This window comes from Mytilus trossulus, chromosome 9, assembly GCF_036588685.1.
Source record: "Mytilus trossulus isolate FHL-02 chromosome 9, PNRI_Mtr1.1.1.hap1, whole genome shotgun sequence".
NCBI classification, from domain to species: Eukaryota; Metazoa; Mollusca; class Bivalvia; order Mytilida; family Mytilidae; genus Mytilus; species Mytilus trossulus.
Window position 1 is genome coordinate 16,959,507 of NC_086381.1, and position 12,629 is coordinate 16,972,135.

The following is a 12,629-nucleotide window of genomic DNA, read 5'->3' on the forward strand; positions in this document are numbered from 1 at the left end:
AGAGTTATGTAGGTATGGACAATTATCATCAGAGTTGTTTATACATACCATTGACATCTCCCTGTAGAGAGTTATGTAGGTATGGACAATTATCATCAGAGTTGTTTATACATACCATTGATATCTGCCTGTAGAGAGTTATGTAGGTATGGACAATTATCATCAGATTTGTTTATACATACCATTGATATCTGCCTGTAGAGGGTTATGTAGGTACATTTTTGTATGGACAATTATCATCAGAGTTGTTTGTACATACCGTTGATATCTGCCTGTAGAGAGTTATGTAGGTATGGACAATTATCATCAGAGTTGTATATACATACCGTTGATATAAGCCTGTAGAGGGTTATGTAGGTATGGACAATTATCATCAGAGTTGTTTATACATACCATTGACATCTGCCTGTAGAGGGTTATGTAGGTATGGACAATTATCATCAGAGTTGTATATACATACCATTGACATCTGCCTGTAGAGGGTTATGTAGGTATGGACAATTATCATCAGAGTTGTTTATACATACCGTTGATATCTGCCTGTAGAGAGTTATGTAGGTACGGACAATTATCATCAGAGTTGTTGATACCATCACCATCTAAATCAGGATCACAAACATCTCCTACATATATCAACATAAATACAGTCTTTCATTGAAAAAACATCAGTATCATTAACATCAATGACCCATCACTTTTCATCAAGCTGCTTAGCAAAAACCGGTATTTTGTATTTCAATTAACTTTTTAGCCACTCACATATGTGATTTCACCATAGTCTGTATTCGCCTTTCCAAAGTCACGAGCACGTTATTAGTTGATTGCAGTTTTTTTTGCTGATTTATCTTTTTTTTTTATCAATCAGGTTGTTAGTTTTTTCATATGCATTTGAATGTCATGTCAAGGCCTCTTATTGCTTACTATGCTGTATGGGATTTGCTCATTTTCAATACTTTTTACAATAATTTCAAAATGACCATACTGTGACCTATAATTGCTCATCTATATAATTTGGTTTCTGATGAAAAGGAAACTTCTTATCAGTCATCACATCTTCTAATGAATATGACTAAAAACCATAATATTTTTAATTCTTTTTTTAAATTTGTTTCCTTGAATATGTTGTGGTAATTTATAAGGATAGTCATGGTTTATGACTATTTTTTTTTACTGTTTTTTTTTTTCATTGTGTGATTTTTACTGCATTTATTAACTGGTATAGCAGGCAAACTGTCAACTGTTACATACACAAAAAAAAAAATTTTATGAAGTACATACGACCTTACCTATACCATTCCCATCTGTATCTGTCTGTTCACCATTAGCTGCCTCCTGACAATTGTCACCGATGTCAAGGACACTATCTCCATCCCTGGAATGATGGTAATTAAACATAAAATTATAAACAGCATCATTAACATTTCTATCAAAACAGAAGTCAAAATATCTCAACTGTTTTATTTCTTACTTATGATAATTTCTTGATTAAAAAGTTTCTATAAAACTCCTTTATCATTCATTTTTTTCAAATTTTGTTAAGAGGTTAAAGTTTATTACTTCTACAAATGTGTCATTCAATACAGAAATAACAAGAATGTGTCTAAAGTACACGGATGCCCCATCCGCATTACCATTTTCTATGTTCAATGGACCGTGAAAATGGTAAAAAATCTCTAACTTGGTATACAAATTTAAAAGATCTTATCATGGGGAACACGTTAAGTACTACATTTCAGGTCGATCAGACTTCAATTTCATTAATAACTACCTCAACCAAAAACTTTAACCTGAAATGGGACAAACGGACCAACAAATAAACAAACAGATTCACAGACCAGAAAACATTATGTCCATAAATGGGGCATAAAAATAGTGGTAATCAGCAAAAAAAAAATTAAATCCTTAAATACAAAAAATAAATTACACTATTTTGTCACATTTTTCTTTAATGAAATTTTCAATATCATGCTTTTCGAGTCTAAAATCTAACTGTTATTAGTTACACAAAAAGAGAATGTATGACATTATGAGACTATTTCCTTGACTATGTCTATGAAAACAGGATCTACAGATTTTCTACGGTCTTTCAAACTAAAGGATGTTTCCTGGTTATATCTCATCTCAAACTATACCCTACAAGGAGATAGAGGCTGATAAACACCCTCTTCTATGATAAAATTTTAAATCTTCAACCTGATAATTATATATGTATATATGTGTTCCTCCTCGGAAAACAAAAGAACACATTTAAATTTAATTAAGTTCATTTGATATTGCCTCACCAAAATAAATAAAATGCAAGTTTAAATTATTGCGATTAAATTCCTGTGTCATTATGTACAATAGCAAAAACATCACAATAATTTCTGTATTTACAGTTTGTCAAATAGATAAATATAAACCAGTTGTAATTGACAAAGAATATGTTTTGATTTAAGGTGTGTTGATATACCTGTCCTTATTGATAGTGGGATCACAGCTATCACCATATCCATTCTGATCTGTATCTGTCTGGGCAGGGTTTCCTATACTTATACAATTATCACAAACATCACCAACATTATCACCATCTGAGTCCACTTGTGTTGGATTGGTTTTCAATGGACAATTATCTGTACCATCTGGTCTACCTAAAATGAAGAACAAATTTTTAATTAAAACTTTAGAAGAACTAATTTCTACATTTGCTTCAGTACTAGTGGATCTGACAAAAGAAGTAGCATTATTTTCATTCAAAATGTATTTACTGTGAATATGCTACTCCCCAGAAATAACCATATTTCAATTTTGATGAAAGTTGTCAATCTTAAGTTTTGCCTTTCATTCAAACAAATAATATTATGAAAACGATTCCATTAAATGATACTCTTCAAAGAATGTTGTCCGGCATGAATTAGCACATGAATCTCAATTGCACATGTATATAATAATTGACACTGCTATTATATTCTGCCAAGCACAAATTGTTGTTTGGACTTCATTTTGTTTATTTCATGCATAAATGTCATTTGATCATGCGATTACAACCCCACAAATAACCTGTACCAAAACATATCAGAAACTATGATATTGATCAATCCCAAAGGACAAGGTAAGATAAGGGCTGTATTTGAACCCCCCCCCCCCCTTTTTCCTCATTTTTCGAAATTCTGTTTTGGAAAGCTACTTATTATATTAAAACATTCCATGAGGTTTGAAGTTTGTTTAGATGAACTTCAAAACCACTAATTTTGCAACTGTGTTAGGTAAGGAGGGTTATCTTTCTGTTATTATTCAAATATTGTAAATTAAATTATTATTCATTTTACAGGTGAGTTTACAACACTTTTTTATCGAATGAGAAGTGTTTTTGCTGTCTAAATCGCCTTTTTTTTCAGGGTCACATACGCACATGCTATTAAATTTTAAGAAATAATGGCCATAAATCATTATTTTTCTTTGTTGATGCCCTTTTACCCCCCTAATCTCACCCATTTTCTGAAATTAATGGTTTTGAAGTTCATCCAAACAAACTTCAAACCTTAGGGAATATTTTAATGTAATAAGTAGCTTTCCAAAACAAAATTTAGAAAATAGGGGGCCAAAAATAGGCTTTATCGTACCTTGTCCTTTAACCCTCAAAAAGTTTAAATTTTACAATAAGGGAAGTGTTTACATACCATCATTGTCATCATCAGTATCACAGGCATCACCAACTCCATCTTTATCTGTATCTATCTGATCTGTGTTAGTGACGGACGGACAGTTATCACACACATCACCTACTGTATCACTGTCAGTATCTGTTCTATCCCAACTATGTACATACGGACAGTTATCCTGTAATCAAACAACAGTTAACAGGTAAAAGTTTTCACTTTTGATTTTTAAATGCTTATAACAAACAAAACATGATGATTTGACATGAAATTTCTTATCAATTTGTACAAATACAGGTGGGAAAGAATTGTTCATACCGTAAGCACTTTTCTAAACACCTTTTTTGTTTTGTTTTGAGCAATAAATCATCAATGTAGCCTATTATTTGACCAATATATAAAAAGGGGGATGTTTCACCTAAAGAAGTAGGTTTAGTAAGACCTCTTTTTGGCCCCAAAATATAGCAGTCTTACAAAACAGATAAAATGTAATCCTTTAGTAGAATGTTTCTGCTGCACAAATATGGGGTGTTTTTGGCAATACAATGCACATATATCGGGTACTAACATCATTAAGTCATGCTATATTACTGAAATCTTCACAATTTTAGCATTTTAGTTAAATTTTAGATGGTTTTCGTCCTAAATAAGTGGCCGCATTCGTGTTCATTCATAATATTAAAATGAACAGTGTATTTGATGATAAGAAATAACATATATGGATGAACATAGATGGGAAATTTTATTTTTGACAAAAAAAATCTGAAAAGTGACGATTTTTGGCATATTTGATAGATTTTTTATATTTAAGCTTGAATCAGAGCGTTTCTAATTACTTAATCAGTTAAAATCTTTCACATAAACTAATTGAATCAATTGGAATAGACATTTAAGTGTTTTTAAAATATTTCAAAATAATTTCAATAGATGAACCTGAAATTTGAGGCCGAAATCGGCCCTTACCGGACCTACTCCTTTAGTATAATTTTAAATTTGGTATTCCTGTCGAGCCATAATTGTTGAATGCTTACAACATTCCATTTTTACTAACCACAGTTACTTATAATACCTACAAAAGTATCAAAGATACAATTGTTATCTAAATCATTATTATAGCCATCAGTTATTCGTTTACCATCAATAATAAGACTTACTAAAGGATCGATAGTGCCATCATTATCTGAGTCGTTATCACAATCATCACCGATTCTGTCTCCATCAGCATCTTCTTGTCCACAATTTGGTTTCATCCGACAATTATCCTGTAATAAACATTTTAGAGTTAGTGTGACACTCATTTTCAATAAATTAGTATACATATTTGTTTAAAAAAGCTGAATTCAACTATGGGTGCATGATTTTCTCAGTGTTGAAGACTCATTGGTAGAAGTAGGCTGTTTCTTCTCTTCAGTCTGGTTGATGTCTCTTTGACACATTCTCAATTTTATAAACATATGGCTTTCCTAGTTGCAAGTTTGCTTAAGTTTTGAGAAGAAATACCATTCTTCATACTTTCATAATTGTATTTAGAAATGATATCCAAGGAACAGGGCTATTCTAGTAGGTCCTTCCAAATGATATTGAATATAATACCAATTATTCAGAAAGGACTATCACAGAAGAAGTAAGAAGACAAAAAAATCCTGCTATTATGTTGAAGTCGACAATTACAGCTCTTCACTTTGTTCCTTTTTATAAATTTTCTTTCATATAACAATTACACAGACATTTTCACCTGTGCTTGTTGCATGATTCTTTTTTCACTTTTGGAAATCCTGTGAAAAAAATAGCATATAAGTATAAAAAAAATATAAAGGATTGATTAATTCTTTTGTTCCTCGATGACATTAAATGTAGAATCCTAAGAATAACCTCAGAAACCATTGATACGTACATGATAATATCCCCGGTCTGTACATGGTAATGTTATGTCTGGGTGGTCATCTAAATCGGAATCTTAAGAATAACCTCAGAAAACATTCATACATACCCGATAACAACCCCAGTCTGTACATGGTAATGTTATGTCTGGGTGTCCATCTAAATCTGAATCAAAACCACAGTATTTACCAGTACCTGTGTATCCAATGTTACACTGTAACAAAATATATATTTTATAGTAAAAAGCTTCTCATAGCAAACTATCAGTCAACTGTGTATATATTTTTATTCTTATCCTTTATTTTTTTCTTATGAAAAATGCTTAAGTTTAAATACAAAGCAATGGAATATGAGTGCACCTCAATTTGAACTAATTAAACAAACAGCTGCCACAATTTAAGAATCATTTTTAAATTTTTGGGTGCTTTGTGAACTTGTTTGTTTTTTTTCTTTCTGCATTGGTAATTGTTATTTTACACAAATGTATTTTCTTTTCAAATTTTAAATATAAGTTTTTGTGACAGTTTTAATTTTAAAAGGTATATGTTCTTAGTCTGAGTAAAAACTAGATCTGTCAAACTGACACGAATGGCCCCTCCCTAAAAGTGTGGACACATGTGGACACAAACATGATGGTAGTCTCACATATCAAAAATCAGCTCAAAATCTGAAAGGCGTATAGAAAAAAGTCTGTTTATAACTGTGATTTTCAACAATTTATCAAAGTCCAAAGGCTGTAATTTCGGCAAAAATTAGCAGAGCAGAACGAAACGTAAACTTGATCTGTAACTCATCATGGTCAACTTACATACCATAAATCAGCCCAATATCTGAAGGCGTTTAGAAAAAACTCTGTCTAATGGTTTGTTGTGGAAAGACAGAATGACGGAATTACTGAATTTTGGAATTTTGGAATTTCAGACAAGCGTAAAACTATATGGCATCAACAACTTCGTTGCGGGGCCATAAAAAAGTAGCATGCTCAGATAATTCTTAAACAACATCAATTGGTAAAATGATTGCAAACTCAACACAATACAAACCTCACAAGAATACTCCCCTGGTCCTAGGTAAATACAGGTAGCATACTGTGAACAGGTGTGTTGTCCAGTCTGACAGTAGTTAGAAGAGTAACAGTTAATACTTGGTATACCAGCATACCCTTCTGCACAAAACCCACAGTAGTAACTACCCTGTTAAAATAAATTATCACTGTTTATCATCTGTCCAAGTGTATGACAATCTAACACATACAAAACATCAATATGGAAACATACTTTTTCAAACGTAACACAGTCTTTTATTACCTCCTATTTGGTATATCAAATTTCTTTAACTATATTTAAGTATTCGTGTTTGAAGCATATTTTTGATAATCTCTATTTAAAAAAATACAATCTAATATTACCTTTTATTCTTTTAATTTTTTATATGTCATATGTTCATTTATAATAATATGATTGAATCTAAACAAAGGAACAATACAGTTTACTAGTCGATATGAATATTGTAGTGAAATTCAGTCCAGCCATATTCTACCTGTTATCTAAACTACTTTTATATATGTAATCCTTTGTCAATATCATGATGACTATAATATTTGGTTTCTTTTCAGATATAGGAAATTGTTCGGTGAATTTGAATAACTGAAAATTATATATTTTTCTTACTATAGTATTAAAGCATGGAGACAATGGATCACATCTGCCGTTATCTGTTAGACACTCATTAATATCAACACAAATCTGTTCCTGTAGGGGAGCTAACTCTTGGTTCATTAGCTCAAACACTCGGACTGTATTATTCCATGCCAGTCCATCTTCATAGGTACCAGTATATCCATATGGGCATGCTAGACACTGGTAACCAGGAACTGTGTTTATGCAGGCTGATGTGTTCCAACAGGGATGATGTAATGCACACTACAAAAGATCAAAGTCAAAGACAGCAAATATTAAAACAAACTCTTATTTTGCATGAAATATAAAAGTAAATTGATGTAAAAAGGCTTGTAAATTTAATTGTTGCATGAATAGGTTAAAAGACAAAAGATTCAATTGTCCATTATTGTTTATCTGGTATTCATCTTTAGAATCTATTTTTTAAATAAAGTAATTGTTATTGACTTTTTTGCTTTCTATTTTCATAGATGTACCATTTGAACAACACCATCAATATTGGTAAGTGTGGACAAATTGATAAATTTAACACTCATGAAACTTTAAACTGATTATTTCAATTATTCTTAATAATTTTGCAGCATACTTTTAATTGGATATAAATGTGTAATACAATTCTTTATTCTTTTGGTTACACTTATACTTTTGTTTGTTAATCTTCAGAATGACCTTATAAATAGTTAAGTACAAAAAAGTGAAGAAGCCAGATATCATATCACTCAAACTCAAAGTTATATAAATCATGTGATACCTCATCTATATCAGCACAGGTTACTCCATCACCAATGAATCCTACTGGACAGTCTAGACACTCATAACTGCCTGCTCCTTTGTTTATGCATCCTGCTCTACTTCCCCCAGCTTTAAAACAGGCTGTATTTCCCATACAAGGGCATTCTGTAGTACTAGTACAGGCTATACATCCTACTTTCCCGTCACCAAGACTATATGATCCAACGTCACATGCATTACAGCGGTCTTTTGACTTGCTGCTATAGTAACCAGACAGACATTTTTTACATTCTGATTGGCCCGCCTCATCCTGATATAATCCTTCTGTACATATGGAACAAAATTCTAAAAAAATCAAACAAGAGAAAAGATAAATTTTATCAAATTTATGAACAGTTTCATTAACTTTTATTTTTTCTTCTACAGCATTATGAAATCATCCAGATAAATTGTATGCTCTCACCCAAGAAGGACCCACGGGCTTAATGTTTTGGGCAATTTACCAAGAGAATCTATATTTGACGACTAAAACTGATTGATTTAACACAAAATACCATAACAACATTTGTACAAGCTTACCATCGGTGCCCTTAGAATAAGTTCCTGGGAGACAAACGTATCTCTGGCCACCTCTACATGCATGTCCAGGCTCACAAAGTGTACATGTGTCAGGGCAGTATGTATCATTACATCCCAATACATATGTAAAATTAGCACATGGTGTGGCGTAACCATCCTTACATATCTACAAAATATAATGTATGTGTAAAATCCAGCACATATATATAATTATAAAATGGTATGGAATTTACATCCTTAAATATCTACAAAATAGATCATAAATGTAACATCAATCAAAGGAAATATCACAATTATCCCTTGATATGAAAAAAATATGTTACATTTCAAAAATATATGTATTTAATTCCAGAACATATGTACTACGTAAAAGATACTCATCCTTACTAAGTACATGTATGTTATAAACATATTTGTCCAATCCATGCTGAATTCTAGTTGTTTACTGGTTGTCTTAATGTGTTACTGGTTTTGTGTAAAGAACATTTACAGCATTTGTCCCCTATTCACATAAACAATTTCCAAATTGACCTACAGATGTCTAGTTTAGATAATTTCTGTGGTTGGATTGCTTTTTAAGTGTATAAAATATTAACATAACATAAGTATATAGAATAGTTCTATAAAACTTTCTTTAATAGAAGAATTCAAACTATATTAGATGTATTTTTTTGTGGTTTAAGGTTGCTATTTCATTTACGTTTAACCCACTCCTCTTTCTCTCTGACATATAACCCACACCTACTTCTCTCCATATAAATATCAATATCTACCCAACCATCCAGACAAGGTAAACACTCTGACTGTGCACCAAATGAATGTTCTGTAGGACTTCTATCACATGGGTCAGTTGCATTCTCACATCGTCCACACATATGTGTTTCTCCATCTCCCAGGCAATAAGAGGAGGTATAACACCTCTCACAACTGGTATCATCTGTAAATATTAGGGGGAAAATCAGAGAGGATACAAGTTTGTAAATGCTTGTTAAAATCAAATATACAATTATTTTACTTCTTAAAAGAAACTAAAACCTAAAAAACCAGATGGCTGATGTTGGCTTTTTTCATTTCTTTAATAAATTGTTTGCTATACTAAAACTTGACACATGTAAATTTAAAAAAAAATGTCTTTTAATTCTATTTGATTTTTATAAAAAAAAAAGTTGAAAATAACCCTCCAGAATAAATATCTCCTCTTTATGAATGGTTGTCTCATTTGCATGTATACCACATTAATATACTTTTTACTCATCCTGAAAGAAATATGCTGTAAAACAGTTTTAAACAGGTCTTAAGAATAAGAGAAATTTTGATGATGACATATTTCATAGCAAGTTGTTAAACCACTTAGAAAACATTTCCAGCTTACAATAATACTGTAGTGCTAGAGGACATCCAGACAACTCCATCCTTAATCCTATGTTGTTTGTCCAATTCCTGGGGTTAATTCTGATATACTGAGACACTATTGGTGGAACAAGATCTGTAGTCCTTATAGTATCCTGGTCATTATTACCCAAAAATATCTAAAATTAGAAATAAATTATTTGTTCTATTGACATGGTTTAAAGCATATCAGGATTAAAACTTATTGTCATCCCTATCAAGACAATACTATTATAGATTAGTTTTCAAATATGCACTTACGTTTCTTTATGATTCACAGCTTTCATAGCACACAGAAAATATTTTTAAAACATAAGATTTTAATATACTTATATGAACATGGAATGTGCCTTGTTAACCTAACAATACTTGAATTTTGAATTTTGAATTACAATATTTGTCCAAGCTGGTACTACATAGTAAAAAAACCTTTCCAAACTTACAAATTCCCCGCGATCATTTTTGTAAAGTATCCAGTTTCCTGCTGTTTTATGAAAATAATAAACTCTGAATGATGTAACCCAATTAGCTTCATCTTGTTGGCCTTGTAAATGTATCTGTTTAATCTGATAGAATTCTTCCATGTTGACCTCTATGTACTGGTCAAGGTCATTGGTGCCTGCTACCCATCCTCCAGTAAGGGGACCAAAAACAGCTGTAATATATAACAATGCCAGTGGACTCAATTGTAAGAAAGTGTGTCTACTGAAGAAGGACATACGTATTATTTAGATCAACCGACTGATGATTTTAAAAGTCTAGTGGTAAATATTACATGCATATCAGGACTATAATATATATGATAAGATATGATTATAAACCTTGCTTTTTAATAAATCATCACACTAATCTAGATTCTTAACGTGATAGTTTTACAAGGTAGCAGCTATAAGCAGATATATAAATCACCTTGAGCCACACATTATTCTAACCCCTCCCCGTCACATTGTTTTTTCTTTTCTAAAATAATATCTTTATTGCACTTTTCTTTGCTGTTTTGACTAAATACTCGACCTATAGCAGTTGGCCGAGTATCCCTGTGAATTAGTCACTGGATAATCATGGAATTTATTCAGTGGATTCATATCTATAGATAGTTTGTTAATTTTACACTTCATAGGTAACACATACATCTGAGGTATACATTTTACCAAAAAAAAAATATTGTTTCATGATTACGGAAAATGTACAGTTTTGTCCGGTTTTGTTTCTAAAGATTATAATTAAAAGATTGTTTAAAAATTCATTTCTGAAAAGTACATAAGCGTCTATGCTTTTTTGTTCATAATTTGGTATATGAGTTCTTTTATGGAATGAATATATTAAGATAGTTTGGAAGAGATTTATATCTTGATACATAGGATCATGAATGTTCAATAGCCCAGTGCTGAAGTTCTTAAATCAAATATATGTGACCCGATCTTGATTTTGCTTACAAGTACATATACTTTCTTCCAAAATGCATGTAAGAATTGACATTTAAGAAAAAAATAATCGTAATCTTCAGTCAGGTAACACAAGTCACACATACTTGAGTTTTGTGTGTTCCATTGTAATAGTAATTGTTTACATATGGATATAATGGAGTAATTTCCATTTTAACATTATATATTTGTTATTAATAAAATAATTAAATGTAAATTGTAACGTATTATTTATTGGATTAAACGATTCTAGTTTGAAGATTTTTTTTCAATTTGGAGAATCCTATTGGTCTCTCCACATTTATGTAATTTAGATGATTGTATATGTCTTTACATGACATATTTTCAATTAGCTCTGTTTTTTTGTTAACAGTCAAAGACAAGTTTAATTTTGTTTTTACAAAAGTTTTCAACGATTTGTCAGATTTTAATGTATTAACCCATGGTTTTGGAATAGAGTTTTTCAATTTTAACAGTTCAGAGATACAATTAGGTTTCGATGTTTATTTCCCTAATATTACTTTTTGCGAAATAATCCCTTTTTGATCTATAATGTCATTAATGAAGATAATACCGTCTTTTTTCCAAATAAGGTAAACTAAACATTTTCCTTTAAATTTTATATTTTTATAACCCCACAACATTTGCTGCCTAATATTTCTGTAGTTAATGATTGATGTGTTGTTTGAAGATGTTGATGTATTGTTTGATATATACACGCTCTTTAATATGTTGAAGTGACAAGAGGGTAGTGTATTACTTAAGTTAGGTACTGAGTTTATGTTATCTGGCATCATATGAAATATAAGGTTGTTTTTACCAAATTTGTTGAAAAAATATGTTGGAATGACTTTCCAATTGGCAAATTCCTTTGTCGGTAATCGTTTAACCTATGAAATTTTTAATGCATATAAGAAATTATCAATGTCTGTTATTTTCAGACCTCCATTTTTATAATCTTTGGAAAGTAATGAACGTTTACCTTTTCTTGTTTGTTATTCCATATCAAATTGTATATAATTTTTTTTTAAATCTTTTATGTCGATTTGGGGGTATCGAAACCACCGAAGCTAAAAAAGTAAGTTTGGGTAAAATAAGTGCCTTACCAATTGTTATTCGACCTATCATTGTTAAATTTCTTTTTTCCCAATCAAGTTTTCTTTTTTTTACTGTTTCATTGTTTTTTTCAATATTTAATTTATCACATTTATTTTTATTTAATCCAAGGTAGACACCTAAACTTTAATTAGTTCTTTATTCCAGTGTATATTTTCATTTTTTTAAGTCTGCTGAACCATATACCTTCT

The 12,629-nt window shown here is 30.9% G+C and overlaps 1 protein-coding gene across 1 annotated transcript in view; it reads right to left on the reverse strand.

Annotated features, from left to right (window-relative positions):
- LOC134684335 (uncharacterized) overlaps positions 1-12,629 on the reverse strand; it is a 32,983-nt gene that overhangs the window by 11,145 nt on the left and 9,209 nt on the right. The window contains exons 13-25 of the mRNA XM_063543624.1: positions 10,342-10,553; positions 9,882-10,038; positions 9,283-9,446; positions 8,510-8,675; positions 7,950-8,275; positions 7,190-7,441; positions 6,563-6,712; positions 5,629-5,733; positions 4,793-4,900; positions 3,660-3,819; positions 2,453-2,630; positions 1,287-1,372; positions 528-623 (exon numbers count right to left, since the gene is read on the reverse strand). Of these exons, the coding sequence (XP_063399694.1) occupies positions 528-623; positions 1,287-1,372; positions 2,453-2,630; positions 3,660-3,819; positions 4,793-4,900; positions 5,629-5,733; positions 6,563-6,712; positions 7,190-7,441; positions 7,950-8,275; positions 8,510-8,675; positions 9,283-9,446; positions 9,882-10,038; positions 10,342-10,553 (2,160 nt within the window). The remainder of the gene's footprint in view (positions 1-527; positions 624-1,286; positions 1,373-2,452; positions 2,631-3,659; positions 3,820-4,792; positions 4,901-5,628; positions 5,734-6,562; positions 6,713-7,189; positions 7,442-7,949; positions 8,276-8,509; positions 8,676-9,282; positions 9,447-9,881; positions 10,039-10,341; positions 10,554-12,629) is intronic.